A 16,835-nucleotide genomic window follows, 5' to 3' on the forward strand; every position below is an offset into this window, starting at 1 on the left:
CGCCGGTGACCGTGTCATTTCTACACCTGTAAAAACATCAGCCGGTAGATCTACCGGTGTGTCAGAGATTAGTTCCGCTTGAGCGAACGGGTAGATGAGTTGTTGACTATTGTGTGTACTGATATCGGCGACCGCCTTGGGAAATTACCTGATGTAAGTAAAGCAGTACTTTTTATCACCAAGACTTGTTGTTAAAAGATTCAACCGACAATTTCTTTTATGAATTTATGAAACACTTATAATAGCATGTAGGTTAGTAGTGCCGATATGTTCAGTATTACAAACGGAATTTAGCTCTTAAAAAATGTCGGCGTTTGCCACCGATCGACGAAAATTATACTTCGAGTTATTCGAACATTTCAAGTAGGATTTTTATTGTTGGGACCAAATTTTTACTTCGTATTATCCGAGTTTTTCGAGATATCCGAATTCGAATTTTCCGAGTTTTTTTTACTAAGATAAAGAGAAAATTCGGCCGGGACCGGCGAGGTACTTCGAGTTAACCGGGGTATTCGAGTTATCCGAGTTCGAGTTAACGAAGTTCCACTGTATATCTGTATACGTACATGTTGTATGTAAACTTCCTGGTCGGTATACTACTAAATACAACTATAAATAGAATACCCTGTGTCGTAGTGTAGGTCTGCTGTCAATCAGAAAAAAAGACATCACATTATATCCCGAAAATACCAGTAGCCGGAACTATTACCCGTTGTAAGATGAATTTTGATAAAATCTTACTTGTTTTGTTACGTTGAACAAAGGCCTGTTTACAAGGAATGTCACGTCGACAATATATTTCCATCCTTCATATCTGTGGTTAGACTAAACGTTTATCATGCTTCCTTTTTACAACATATTTGAATTACCTCATTCGGTAATCAACATATATAAAGTAACCATTCACTTCATTAAGCGAAAATACATGACTGTTGATTAAAGATTTTTATTTTTTTTAATATACCCATTTCTTAATGAGGTGCTATTTATGAGAACTTAAGCGTGAATGAGGATTATAGGGCGGTGGCTCTCATCTTACGGTTATAGGGCGGTGGCTCTCGTCTTACAGTCCTAGGGCGGTGGCTCTCGCCTTACGATCCTAGGGCGGTGGCTCTCACCTTACGATCCTAGGGCGGTGGCTCTCGCCTTACGATCCTAGGGCGGTGGCTCTCGCCTTACGATCCTAGGGCGGTGGCTCCCGCCTTACGATTACAGGGCGGTGGCTCTCGCCTAACGATCCTAGGGCGGTGGCTCTCGCCTTACGATCCTAGGGCGGTGGTTCTCGCCTTCCGATCCTAGGGCGGTGGCTCTCACCTTACGGTCCTAGGGCGGTGGTTCTCGCCTTGCGATTATAGTGCGTGGCTCTCGCCTTACGGTTATAGGGCGGTGGCTCTCGTCTGACGGTTCTAGTATGGTGGCTTTTTGCCTTACGATCCTAGGGCTGTGGCTCTCGTCTTACGGTCATATGGCGGTGGCTCTCGATTTACGATCCTAGGGCGGTGGCTCTCGTCTTACGGTCCTAGGGCGGTGGCTCTCGCCTTGCGATTATAGGGCGGTGGCTCTCGCCTCACGGTTATAGGGCGGTGGCTCTCGCCTCACGATTATAGGGCGGTGGCTGTCCCCTTACGGTTATTTGACGGTGGCTCTCGCTAACGATTATAGGGCGGTTGCTCTCGCCTAACGATCATAGGGCGTGGCTCTCGCTTTACGGTTATAGGACGGTGGCTCTCGCCTTACGATTATAGAGCAGTTGCTCTCGTCCTACGGTTATAGGGGGGTGGCTCTCGTCTTACGGTTATAGGGCGGTGGCTCTCCCCTTACGGTTATAGGGTGGTGGCTCTCGTCTTTTGGTTATAGGGCAGTGGCTCTCGCCTTACGGTTAAAGGGCGGTGGCTCTCGTCTTACGGTTATAGGGCAGTGGCTCTCGCCTTATAGTTATAGGGCGGTGGATTTCGCCTTACGGATATAGGGCAGTGGCTCACGCCTTACAGTCATAGGGCGTTGGCTCTTGCCTTGCGGTTATAGAGCGGTGGCTCTCGCCTTACGATTAAAGGACGGTGGCTTTCGTCTTACGGTTATAGGGCAGTGGTTCTCGCCTTACGGTTATAGGGCGGTGGCTCTCGCCTTACGATTATAGGGCGGTGACTCTCACCTTACGGTTATAGGGCGGTGGCTCTCGTCTTACGGTCCTAGGGCGGTGGCTCTCGCCTTGCGATTATAGTGCGGTGGCACTCGCCTTACGGTTCTAGGGCGGTGGCTCTCGTCGTACGGTTCTATGATGGTGGCTCTCGCCTTACGATTACAGAGCGGTGGCTCTCGTCTTACGGTGCTAGGGCGGTGGCTCTCGCCTTGCGATTATAGGGCGGTGGCTATCGCCTTACAGTTATAGGGCGGTGGCTCTCGTCTTACGGTTTTAGGATGGTGGCTCTCGCCTTACGATTAAAGGGCGGTGGCTCTCCCCTTACGGTTATTTGACGATGGCTCTCGCTAACGATTATAGGGCGGTTGCTCTCGCCTTACGATCATAGGGCGGTGGCTCTGGCTTTACGGTTATAGGACGGTGGCTCTCGCCTTACGATTATAGAGCGGTGGCTCTCGTCTTATGGTTATAGGACAGTGGCTCTCGCCTAACGGTCAAAGGGCGGTGGCTCTCGTCTTACGGTTATAGGGCAGTGGCTCTCGTCTTACGGTTATAGGGCGGTAGCTCTCGCCTGATAGTTATAGGGCGGTGGATTTCGCCTCACGGATATAGGGCAGTGGCTCTCGCCTTACAGTCATAGGGCGGTGGCTCTTGCCTTGCGGTTATAGAGCGGTGTCTCTCGCCTTAAGATTAAAGGGCGGTGGCTCTCGTCTTATGGTTATAGGGCGGTGGCTCCTGCCTTACGGTTATAAGGCGGTGGCTCTCGTCTTACGGTTATAGGGCAGTGTCTCTCGCCTTACGGTTAAAGGGTGGTGGCTCTTGTCTTACGATTATAGGGCGGTGGCTCTCGCCTTACGGTTATAGGGCGGTGGCTCTCGCCCTACGATTAAAGGGCGGTGGCTCTCGTCTTACGGTTATAGGGCAATGGTTCTCGCCTTACGGTTGTAGGGCGATGGCTCCCGCCTTACGATTATAGGGCGGTGGCTCTCGTCTTATGGTTATAGGACAGTGGCTCTCGACTTACGGTTAAAGGGCGGTGGCTCTCGTCTTACGGTTATAGGGCAGTGGCTCTCGCCTTACGGTTATAGGGCGGTAGCTCTCGCCTTATAGTTATAGGGCGGTGGATTTCGCCTTACGGATATAGGGCGTTGGCTCTTGCCTTCCGGTTATAGAGCGGTGGCTCCCGTCTTACGGTTATAGGGCAGTGGTTTTCGCCTTATAGTTATAGGGCGGTGGATTTCTCTTGACGGATATAGGGCAGTGGCTCTCGTCTTACAGTCATAGGGCGTTGGCTCTTGCCTTGCGGTTATAAAGCGGTGGCTCTCGCCTTAAGATTAAAGGGCGGTGGCTCTCGTCTTATGGTTATAGGGCGGTGGCTTCTGCCTTACGATTATAAGGCGGTGGCTCTCGTCTTACGGTTATAGGGCGGTGGCTCTCGCCTTACGGTTAAAGGGCGTTGGCTTTCGTCTTACGATTATAGGGCGGTGGCTCTCGCCTTACGGTTATAGGGCTTTGGCTCTCGCCTAACGATTACAGAGCGGTGGGTCTCCTCTTACGGTTATAGGACAGTGTCTCTCGCCTTACGATTAAAGGGCGGTGGCTCTCGTCTTACGATCCTAGGGCGGTGGCTCTTGCCTTGCGGTTATAGAGCGGTGGCTCTCGCCTTACGATTAAAGGGCGGTGGCTCTCGTCTTACGGTTATAGGGCAATGGTTCTCGCCTTACGGTTGTAGGGCGGTAGCTCCCGCCTTACGATTATAAGGCGGTGGCTCTCGTCTTACGGTTATAGGGCAGTGTATCTCGCCTTACGGTTAAAGAGCGGTGGCTCTCGCCTTACGATTATAGGGCGGTGGCTCTCACCTTACGCTTATAGGGCGGTGGCTCTCGCCTAACGATTATAGAGCGGTGGCTCTCGTCTTACGGTTATAGGGCAGTGTATCTCGCCTTACGGTTAAAGGGCGGTGGCTCTCGCCTTACGATTATAGGGCGGTGGCTCTCGCCTTACGGTTATAGGGCGGTGGCTCTCGCCTAACGATTATAGAGCGGTGGGTCTCGTGTGATGGTTATATGACAGTGGCTCTCGCCTTACGGTTATAGGGCGGCGGCTCTCGCCTTACGGTTATAGGGCGGTGGCTCTCGTCTTATGGTTATAGGACAGTGGCTCTCGACTTACGGTTAAAGGGCGGTGGCTCTCGTCTTACGGTTATAGGGCAGTGGCTCTCGCCTTACGGTTATAGGGCGGTAGCTCTCGCCTTATAGTTATAGGGCGGTGGATTTCGGCTTACAGTCATAGGGCGTTGGCTCTTGCCTTCCGGTTATAGAGCGGTGGCTCCCGTCTTACGGTTATAGGGCAGTGGTTTTCGCCTTATAGTTATAGGGCGGTGGATTTCTCTTGACGGATATAGGGCAGTGGCTCTCGTCTTACAGTCATAGGGCGTTGGCTCTTGCCTTCCGGTTATAGAGCGGTGGCGCCCGTCTTACGGTTATAGGGCAGTGGTTTTCGCCTGATAGTTATAGGGCGGTGGATTTCTCTTGACAGATATAGGGCAGTGGCTCTCGTCTTACAGTCATAGGGCGTTGGCTCTTGCCTTGCGGTTATAAAGCGGTCGCTCTCGCCTTAAGATTAAAGGGCGGTGGCTCTCGTCTTATGGTTATAGGGCGGTGGCTTCTGCCTTACGATTATAAGGCGGTGGCTCTCGTCTTACGGTTATAGGGCGGTGGCTCTCGCCTTACGGTTAAAGGGCGTTGGCTCTCGTCTTACGATTATAGGGCGGTGGCTCTCGCCTTACGGTTATAGGGCTTTGGCTCTCGCCTAACGATTACAGAGCGGTGGGTCTCCTCTTACGGTTATAGGAAAGTGTCTCTCGCCTTACGATTAAAAGGCGGTGGCTCTCGTCTTACGATCCTAGGGCGGTGGCTCTTGCCTTGCGGTTATAGAGCGGTGGCTCTCGCCTTACGATTAAAGGGCGGTGGCTCTCGTCTTACGGTTATAGGGCAATGGTTCTCGCCTTACGGTTGTAGGGCGTTGGCTCCCGCCTTACGATTATAAGGCGGTGGCTCTCGTCTTACGGTTATAGGGCAGTGTATCTCGCCTTACAGTTAAAGAGCGGTGGCTCTCGCCTAACGATTATAGAGCGGTGGGTCTCGTCTTACGGTTATAGGACAGTGGCTCTCGCCTTACGGTTAAAGGGCGGTGGCTCTCGTCTTACGATCCTAGGGCGATGGCTTTCGCCTTACGATTATAGGGCGGTGGCTCTCGCTTTACGATTTTAGGGCGGTGGCTCTCGTCTTACGGTTATAGGGCGGCGGCTCTCCCCTTACGGTTAAAAGGCGGTGGCTCTCGCCTAACGATTATAGGGCGGCGGCTCTCCCCTTACGGTTATAGGGCGGTGGCTCTCGCCTAACGATTATAGAGCGATGGCTCTCGCCTGACGATTATAGGGCGGTGGCTCTCGCCTTACGGCTATAGGGCGTTGGCTCTCGCCTAACGATTACAGAGCGGTGGGTCTCGTTTTACGGTTATAGGACAGTGTCTCTCGCCTTACGATTAAAGGGCGGTGGCTCTCGTCTTACGATCCTAGGGCGGTGGCTCTTGCCTTGCGGTTATAGAGCGGTGGCTCTCGCCTGACGATTAAAGGGCGGTGGCTCTCGTCTTACGGTTATAGGGCAATGGTTCTCGTCTTACGGTTATAGGCGGTGGCTCCCGGCTTACGATTATAGGGCGGTGGCTCTCGCTTTACGATTATAGGGCGGTGGCTCTCGCTTTACGATTATAGGGCGGTGGCTCTCGTCTTACGGTTATAGGGCGGCGGCTCTCCCCTTACGGTTATAGGGCGGTGGCTCTCGCCTAACGATTATAGGGCGGTGGCTCTCGCCTTACGATTATAGGGATGTGGCTCTCGCCTAACGATTATAGAGCGGTGGGTCTCGTCTTACTGTTATAGGACAGTGGCTCTCGCCTTACGGTTAAAGGGCGGTGGCTCTCGTCTTACGATCCTAGAGCAGTGGCTCTCGCCTTACGATTATAGGGCGGTGGCTCTCGCCTTACGGTTATAGGGCGGTGGCTCTCGCCTAACGATTATAGAGCCGTGGGTCTCTTCTTACTGTTATAGGACAGTGGCTCTCGCCTTACGGTTAAAGGGCGGTGGCTCTCGCCTTACGGTTAAAGGGCGGTGGCTCTCGCCTTACGATTATAGGGCGGTGGCTCTCGCCTTACGGTTCTAGGGCGGTGGCTCTCGTCTTACGGTCTATATAAACAGTCGGGGTAGTATGGTTGGCTCGCCAGCATACTTTGTACGCAATGAATGGTTACCTGCTATTTGTGATTTCACCATTTGTAAAGGTAAAATGCAAAAATATATTGCAATCAGAATGTTATTGATGAAATCAGAGAGATCCGAATATTTAAACAGGATTGTTAGACATCGCTCTGATATTTCTTGCCCAGTTGCTGTTTCATTTGGTTATGGTCGGAATTCGATAAAATCAGAGAGACATGCGTATGAACAACATGTTCATAATTGTCCGCTCGTAGACGCACTTAATACATAATTATATATCTCATAAACAGTTTATCTCCATAATCACTCGAGCTTCTGCATACCCATCTTTTTCAAACTTTCCTATAATTTTTAACTCATAGATTAACTGTTTATAACCATTAGTTATAAATAGCTTATGATTTGATATGAGTTATACACTTATTAACTCTGGAGTGCTAAAGTCATGAAACATTCATTATCATACTATTAGTCTTATATTTCTATGAAATATCAAATATGAGTACAATTCAAATGGACAGTAAAATATAAAATACATTTCTGTAAAGACAAATATGTGTAAACATTCGTATCAAAACGAGAAACATAACTTTGTCTGACCTAAATAAAAACTTCATATGATGTTGAGGCTTCAGTGGTTCATTGAGATTTCTTAGATACAGTTAATACATTGATTCCAGGAATTTACAACTATACTGTTGGTGGCGGTCAGTTAATCAATATGTTTGTTTGTTTGTTTGCTGAGTTTATCGTTCCGTGAACAGTCAGTGTCAGTTTAAGGCGGGCTCTCCTTGTAGTAGTTGGTGACTACCTCATTAAAAAAACACGGAAGGTCCGTCGTATGCCATCATGCGCCGTTAGGGTAAAGTGCCTTCACAAGGGACACGACTACGACAGCACAGACCGGTCCGTTTCTCAGCTTATTCATAGCTTAATGGTAACATTACGAATATCCTATGTATGGTGGCATTCATAACGTCAGTCGTTACATACGCGAACAGCAATGTTTGCCTGAAATCAAACTAATATTCCGGTTTACTTCAAAATGTTTCATATACATATTGATTTTAATATATCACGATTAACATTTAACGTTAAAGTCAGGAAAATGCTATATTTTGATAATTTCAGGGTTCATCAAATGAATGAAATGTATTTGCATCAACAATCCAAAAAAAATAGATGTACATGTTTCGTTATCTTATACCATAATAGAGGTTTAAATATCTCTCTCCAAATTATATATTTTGTTTTTAGCTCTTGTATGCATGCTAACATATGGGCTGTAAGGCTTTTGGAATAGTAATCGAATAGCCCACTAGGTGACTCGCACACACTCTATGCTACGAGCTCGGTTATCTAGCCAGTTTTTTTTATATTGGCCCTAATACGCTGCCGTATGTGTGTTATCTGAGAAATGTGATGATAGTGTTTGCTGTTCTGTAATCGTAGTTAGAAAGCGATACCTTTCAACTCATTTACATACCCTCAATATGTAATGGCGATAACATATTGCGATTTGTGAGGGTTTCACGTGACGTAAAATGTTAATATCCTCATCATCACATCACAAAAAACCTGACATAAATGAGTTGTTTAATTTATACAAAAATATATAGCACCCATTTATATGAATTTAGTAGCATATACAACTACACCATGCAGCGGTTTAGTTCTGTTAGGATTTGTAACTATCACAAGGTGTTATCTTTGAAAAAAACCCAGAAAGGGAGGAACGGACGAATGACGGGCAAACGGCTGACCGGACGGTCGGACAGAGAGACAGACAATGAGACACATAGGTAGCTTTGGTACTGTATATATATAATATAGGCGCTAGGTAAACAGCCAATTGACAACAATTACATTGCACATCTTTTGCATATTGAAACAACAAATGAAAACTATTATGTTACATTATGATACATTTCACGTTCACGTCACCATCTGTATATCTAAACTGTATTAAGGGTATCGTCACCACACCAACAAACAGTCTAATGACGTCACTCTGCACGATTTAAATAGACTCACTAAATTTATAAAACAAAAGCTACATTTTTTGATATAATGACAGGGTTGATACGTGTAAGTGTACATTCTATACGTACCTGACGATGATGAGACTGCCAATAGTAGTGAGATGATCCAGTGGATTTGTATGTCACTTTTGGATACAGATACGTGTTGATTATGTAGGTACATTTTGGACGTCTATCTGTATACGTACATGTTGTATGTAAACTTCCTGGTCGGTATACTACTAAATACAACTATAAATAGAATACCCCGTGTCGTATTGTAGGTCTGCTGTCAATCAGAAAAAAAACACATCACATAATATCCCGTAAATACCAGTAGCCGGAACTATTACCCGCTGTAAGATAAATTTTGATAAATTCTTAGTTGTTTTGTTACGTTGAACAAAGGCCTGTTTGAAAGGATGTCACGTCGGCAATATATTTCCATCCTTCATATCTGTGGTTAGACTAAACGTTTATGTTGCTTCCTTTTTTACAACATATTTGAATTACCTCATTCGGCAATCAACATAAACTTATATAAAGTAACAATTCACTTCATTAAGCGAAAAAAAAATGACTTAATTTTTTTTTATTTACCCATTTCTTAATGAAGTGGTATTGATGAGAACTTAAGCGTGAATGAGTTTCCTTCATTGATCAAGGTGGTACAACACGTTGTACTCATCTATGAAGAACAATTCTAAAGCTATGATTAATCAATGGCGTCATAATTCTTTATCGTATGGGCTTCGTTCTCTAAAAGATGCTACACCTCCGACAGAGTGTAATAAATTGCTAGTATTTTGACAATAAATGACATTTATTCCATAAGACATACAAATAAAACATAATTATATAACGTCAAAAATTATCGGAATGAAGCCAACAAGATTCGAACTTTTGAACATTATAAACTTCTTTGCATACACTCGACCTTGATCGCAGTGGATTCTGGGAAGAGTTTAAAAACAAAAAGAAATATGGTGGACTTATTTATCAGCGGGGAAAACTATATATATTGCAACTTGTTTAACTTAACTACAACTTTTTATTGCGAGGTTTTAATGAAACTAGAAAATAAAAACTAAATAAACATTTCAATATTATCCGTTGCGAAAAATCACGATTCTTGTCGCCAACGAACCGAAACGCTTTCTTAGCTTAACCCCTTCGGCCCCATTTCGCTGGATTCATACAGGTGTGATTTATCAAGAAGTTTAAGCTGGTGTACTATAAATAGTGAACATGCAGTCACTACATATCACAAAAGAAATCATAACCATTGATTCAATCGCATCATATGCTTAGAGTTTTCAGTAAATATGAAACAGACCGAACGTTACGCTACGTATGTGAGTACGTTACACATTTACCTCTCCAATAAACACTCAACTGTGTAATGTCCACATGAGTTCCGATTCCATTGTCGTCTATACTGCCAATGGTCTGTGCAGATTGAAATCCTTCCCTTTCTTCGATCTCTTTTCAAAATGTAAGTTATGCTTCCTTCTTTCTGGAGATTTTAGGCCAACACATGTTGCCTTCCTCCCTTCGCCATGTGGTACCTACTTTCTGTTTTCAGCGCATGTGCAATCAGTATTTCATTCAATATGGAGGCGGAGCGAAATGAATTTTCTTGGGGACGCAATTAATTATTTATCTATTTAAAATTTTAAAGGTAAATAAGAAGATGAAACTTCTCAAGGGTGGTAATAATGTCAAGTGTGCAACATTTATTCCAGAAGAAAAATACATGGGAGTTTATTTGTGTTTTAAATTGATAAAAAATACTATCTGTCGAAGGTCTAGCACCTTTAACGTTTGTATTCAAAATGAAAGGTTGTAGTGATTGTGAATTATTATGGAGATTATTCCAGATCAAAGTCACGGTGGAATGTTGGCGCGATGAATAGAGATGTGATTCAAATATCACAATATATGTTATGTGTTGGGAATTAACATTCAAATTTGACATACATATCAAATTGATTACTCTTAAATTTCCATTTCCTCTATTCATCATCGAAACTTTCTAGACAAAATAATTTCCCTACGAAAGGTTATCATGACAGCAGAAAACAACGAAGAGAAGAGAACAAATATAGAATAGAAAGAAGGAAACAACAGAAAAGGAAAGTTTAAAAAGGTTTTAGCATAAGAAAAGAAAAAAGTATCGAGTAAAAGGTATACCACAACACTGTACAGCGGTTTAATATTTAAACTAGTACATTCGCAAACAAGTAAACAGATTGCCGGGGTGATTTATACTAAAAAAGAGGCGTGATACCGCTGGAGTAATACAAGGAAGTAACAGCTTGAATGACGGCAATCTATTTACATTTGTATTTCAAGATATACATATATATATATATTTATGCATCTTCGGTCCTGTCACAGACAACAAAAAGAATGTGTAGATTGAAAATTGCCACCATATATGGCATATGGTGACATTTAATATCAATTCCAAACATATTACAAATTAACAATACAAAATTAACATAGCATAACACAATGATTAAAAAACGTCCAAAAATAAACATCTAAAAATGCCAATGGTAGTCAATTACAACAAAAGCCTGTGTGGGGGTTGCCAAACTCCGCCTTCAAACAGGCATGTGAAACATCATCCAATATAGTAACATAAAATAAGAAGATAAAAGAATCAGGGGAGGAAGTGGGTGGGTTAAGTGAGAAGGCCTAAAAAACTTATGAAAATAGTAGAAAACTTCAAATTACAAAACTCTGTTGACAATTCATTAATGGCGCGCATCGGAAAGCTGCTACCCATAATTCCTAGCTGCTTGACAGGGGCAGTTAAGTATGTGTGGAAATATAAGTTATAAAGGGAAATAATACAAGTTATTACTACCGAATAACTTGGGTTATTTAATCGAAAAACATTTGTTTATTTGTTTTTAAACAGTATAATTAAGTTTCCCAAACGAAGAGGGGGGACTAATTGATTTGATGGTAATTTGAATTACCTCCCTTGTACCAGTTGCTAACACCGTTGACCTTTTGTTTTGCACCGGAAGTGACCTTTCGGTTTCATATCGTCGCGGTGTAAAAGAAAGAAGATGAAGAACATCTGAGATTGGCAGATATCGACAAGCATCGTCGTCCATGATTTTCGATCTTTGCCGTTATTCGTTGTGGAGGATGGTAATTTGTATGTGACAATCAGTTTTTACGTTTTTAGGCACACACAGGGTGCTGTAAATCTAATATTTTAATATTTAAATCTCGATTCTGTTTTCACGTGTAAGCATCGTGGAAGCTATGAATCGGTTACGTTAATTATAGCAGCTTTATTTACACGTTTGAATAGTTTGAGTGTTTGTTTATCAATAATAATTTCGATTGATATGTAGAAATTAACGAATAAATTATTTTCCTCCTTTCACTTTAATTTTATCTAGGATTAATTATTCAGAGATGAAAATGTTCAGCCTTTTTGAGAATATCAGTGCAATGTAAACTTGTAATTTTTCCCATTGAAAAGATTGAGTAATCTAAGTTTCAGCCTTTTGCCCTTCATGTCTGATTATTATAAAAGGCTTGAGGAGCTCACAGAGGGTCTGCTGTATGATGCATATACCTGTAATAGACAGTTACACAATAACCATATACAAACATGATATTCCTCTGTTGATTATTTATTAAATCAGCTTAACGTACCGAAAACTACATTATCGGTCATGGAGCTAAAATGCCATGTCCATAGCATGTCAAAAAAAAAAAAAAAAAAAAAATGATGATAATTCCAAACGTGGCAAGCTTGATATACCTACTTTAACATTAAAAACTGTTTCAAAATAGAACCTTACCTGAAAATAAAAGACTTCAGACATAGACAGGCATTATGTAAACTAGGATTTCGGCGCATTGCAATTGCCTAAGGGTTGACACAGGGAGGCACACACAGCCCTTATTGAAAAGATCAGAGCGAATTTGTATATACTGCTCTTCATATCTAGTTGAAGATGAAAGTATCGTGCAGCCATTGTTCAAAAGATATCCAAACTTAACTGCTTTACTGGATAATTCTAAATGTATATGGTTGGTCATAAATGAAGACGAAACCATTTTAACAAATGTTGCCAATATATAATCAATGCCTTTGAAAAAGGAGTAAATTTAAAGAATAAACATTAAGCTGACCCACCTGGGCACAAATATAAATTATAATTCATAACTTATTATCTTCTAATGTATGCAAGTACTGTACACACAGTTTTTAACCTTAGCAAGGCCTTACTGTAGTATAGGTTGTCAATTCAAACTTGTTTATATTGCATATCTAATATGTTTGTATTGTATGAGTATGCATGCTTCACATCATATTGGATTTTGAACTGGACAATTTTTACGAATGAGTGTCATCGTTATAGAGCTGTGTATTGTTAACAACCGAGCCTTGCACATCTGCTGGATATTTTCGTTTTTATCTTAATTATAAATGATTGCATGTAAAACAAAAACAAAAACAAAAACAAAAAAAAAATCAAAAAATAAAATAAAATGTTGCATGAAAGAGTTTAGATTTAAATGACACAAGCAATATCGAAACTTGTATTTTGTTAGGCATTTCCCCACGATACATGAAGTTTATAAACAATTTATATTTTACTCATTTGAGAAGCTGTCATGCCACCATCCAGGAAAAGGAAGTCTTATAGTCCATATGCACGGGCAGCGTCAGGGGGTTTACACGACACGTCAGAGCAGCCAGGTAACTCGATGCCTGATCTTGAGGTCCAGGAGCCTGAGGCGCCCCAAGGTACCAGTGTATACGTGACTCATTCATTGCCAGTCAGACAGGCAGTCATTGATATATATTTATAGTTATTTAGGCATATATTCGAACAAAGTTGTGGCTGGGGCCTTGAAGGAAGGTTTTGATAGTGCTTTCAAGCTTCATTACTAGGGTCCAAGAGAGTCGGGGGGGGGGGGGGGGGGGGGATAAATAAATGAATAGATAAATTGTGCTCAGCTGTACAAAATCATGATATTCTGGTTATAAAATTACAGCATGAGGTGGAAGCTGGTAGGATGATGCCCCCTTTAAAAGCAAACCAATTTCCAATCTTAGGATTCCACCAGTAGGTTAAGTTAATGGGGGTTGGAGGCTAATTCAAAATTTGAAAAGGTTCTGGAGTTGTCATTGATATAGATTTGTTTACAAAATCGAAGATCAAATTAAAAGACCTACAAAGTTTGTTAGGAAAGTTAGCTTTCCTGTCAAAGCAATGGCAGGCGTGAGAGCATTATCTAGGAGATTGTATGGGTTGCTAGCTGGAGCTTCAAGTCCAATTGTTTGGCTAAAGAAAGCAAAAAGGACATTGGGGTTTAGCTAGAGTTCTTTCAGTTATTTAATGATACATTTCATTTCTTTGATCAGGACTGGATCTCTAGCACTGAATTAGGGCTGTTCACTGATAGTGCAGGTAACACTGAATTATGTTGTTGTGCTAATTTTGGAAAGCATTGGCTTGGTTCTAGTGGCCAAGTAGTTGGCATAGTTTGCCAGTCCTCAGAGACATTAAACTTTTTTGCTACATTAAATACTCAGATATCCAGGCGAATAGGGTTAGTTTATTCGAGAAGACATTGTGCACCTCAACTATGTAGGTAATAATATATATATACTTCTTAATTGTATGCTGGGTGCGATTGAGCGTTTGATATTACCTCAATAATTAAGTTAAAGTCCTGTTTCAGAGTTCTTATGTTTGTTGGCCACGGTGAATTGAGTTGTTAGCTGCGTTCCCCACTACGTCTCCCTAACTTGTGGCGGTGGCCCATGTAAATTGTTTATTTCCATGGGCCATGTGGCAGGACTTCGCTAACAACGGTGCAGTGAATAATCATATATTATATTTCATTCACATATAAGTTTAAATAAATTGGCATAATATGGGATGATCATTGGATTCTCCTTGTTCACCAAATGTCTTAATTTTCAGTCAACTTGCATTGTCATTATATTTGTTTCTTGTACTGATATTTATGCATATTGGGCCGTTATTGACGCCTTTGATTTATGTACTGTATGGGCCGTTATTGACGCCCTTTCTTGTGTGGGCCGTTATTGACGCCTCTTGACTTGTGGGCCGTTATTGACGCCCTTTCTTGTGTAGGCTGTTATTGACGCCTCTTGACTTGTGGGCCGTTATTGACGCCCTTTCTTGTGCAGGCCGTTATTGACGCCTCTTGACTCGTGGGCCGTTATTGACGCCCTTTCTTGTGCAGGCCGTTATTGACGCCTCTTGTCTTGTGGGCCGTTATTGACGCCCTTTCTTGTGCAGGCCGTTATTGACGCATCTTGAATTGTGGGCCGTTATTGACGCCCTTTTTTGTGCAGGCCGTTATTGACGCCTCTTGTCTTGTGGGCCGTTATTGACGCCCTTTCTTGTGCAGGCCGTTATTGACGCATCTTGAATTGTGGGCCGTTATTGACGCCCTTTTTTGTGCAGGCCGTTATTGACGCCTCTTGAATTGTGGGCCGTTATTGACGCCCTTTCTTGTGCATGCCGTTATTGACGCCTCTTGAATTGTTGGCCGTTATTGACGCCCTTTCTTGTGCAGGCCGTTATTGACGCCTCTTGAATTGTGGGCCGTTATTGACGCCCTTTCTTGTGCAGACCGTCATTGACGCCTCTTTGAGTTGTGGGCCGTAATTGACGCCCGTTTAAATTGGCAATACAAAAAATAAACACCGTGGCCATTACTATCAGTATTGTGTTTGTTGTGTTGTTAAATAACTCATGTATAATTTGTAGCAAAATAATACGAAAATTTGGCAATGTGCAGGCCTTCCGATGCATAAATTAAGCTAAGTGCTTAGCCGCCCTATATAGAATGTCACATGGTACAATCCATATCACATGCCCTATCAGTTTGGGGACCCAATATTAAACACATGGCCTCGTCCCACACAAGACTTCAGCCATGTTTTACCAACATGATGTTTCACCACATATCATTGTATATATCATAAACATTTTAGACACTCAATGTTTGATTCAAAATGTTAATAAAACAACAACACCAAATGTTGGTGATACAAATTTAATATGTATACCAAATAATAATTTACTGCAACTAATGTCAACTAATTTTCTGTTTATTTTGCACGTTATTTGTTCGCACAGATATTTTGTTAAACAGAAAAAAGGAATATTCCATTACTTCAGTCTTAAAAAAAAAACAAACAACAACTATAACTATTCCCTCTCATATTACGTCGTTTCATTATCATTTGATGTTTTCTTCAAATAACGTTGAATACAATTTGGATTAAACAGAAAAAAGACGGACAATCATAATAACTATATTTATTTCAATAGAAAAAAGTTCAACAAATGAAAACCAACAGCTACTGCGACTGACCGGTCTGTATGGTTACATACGTATCGGTTACTGTTCCTTTAAGTTTGCATATACAAAATTCAAATAATCTTATATTATAGGAATACATTTAGTGTTGTGCTTAAAAAATGAGATACGTAGGGAAATTTAGTGGTTTATAATATGTCCATGTAGTTTAATGAATACTGCGTAGGTTGTACTTTTTACCCGATATACATAACTCAGGCATCGCTAACTAACTGTATGTTGTATCACACAGAACAATTAAGGCGGCAAATAAGTATGTCAAGAATGCTATCAGGAAATATCAATTCACTTGCACACAAATGTTCGAAACAGCAATGGCATTATTATGCTTTCAGATCGGCTCAAAACACTTTAGCCGAATTTCTACTTTGCAGAAAAACACATTCTAAATCAACTAGATATTAAAAAAACCAGGCTAAAATAGAGCTGACAGTGGTTAACTGGCTTGCTTTGTTTAAGGGAATTTACCGAATATATTAACAAAATCGATCATATAACGATGGTGCTTTAATCGTTAAGAGAGATAAACGATGAATTTATAATCAATTTAGTTAATAAGTTCTGTGTTAACATTTTACTGTGCGATGAGAAATTGATAGGGTATCTCGTGTCACGTTTATGATACTGATTGGTGATTTATATATTTACTCTATATGGATTGATGCTAGGTACGTACATATATTTATATGTATGTGTTTATGCATTTGAAAACGACAATGAAAGTAAAACAGTCCAGGTTTCATTTCACAAATATAACAACTGGACAATGTCTCCCTTGATCTCCTGTCTCCAACCACACCTTGATGAGACATCGCCTCATTGAGTTTCATGATGTTGTATAAACACTAATCTCTACAAGCGATGGTAGTATTGATGTATGTCCCTCTGTTACCTGACAAAGAAAGAATTGAATATATACGAGGATGGAAAGATAGATGTGCTTAAGATAGTAGGAAAACATAACCTACTTATATATCACACATGAAAATAA

General features: G+C 41.9%; 1 protein-coding gene across 1 annotated transcript in view; it reads left to right on the forward strand.

Moving 5' to 3' along the window:
* The window catches only part of LOC117340610, a 26,453-nt gene extending 12,592 nt beyond the window's left edge, over positions 1 to 13,861 (forward strand). The window contains exons 5-6 of the mRNA XM_033902374.1: positions 13,089 to 13,226; positions 13,848 to 13,861. Of these exons, the coding sequence (XP_033758265.1) occupies positions 13,089 to 13,226; positions 13,848 to 13,861 (152 nt within the window). The remainder of the gene's footprint in view (positions 1 to 13,088; positions 13,227 to 13,847) is intronic.
* Positions 13,862 to 16,835: the final 2,974 nt, after the last annotated feature.

This window comes from Pecten maximus, chromosome 13 (assembly GCF_902652985.1).
Source record: "Pecten maximus chromosome 13, xPecMax1.1, whole genome shotgun sequence".
Lineage (NCBI taxonomy): Eukaryota > Metazoa > Mollusca > Bivalvia > Pectinida > Pectinidae > Pecten > Pecten maximus.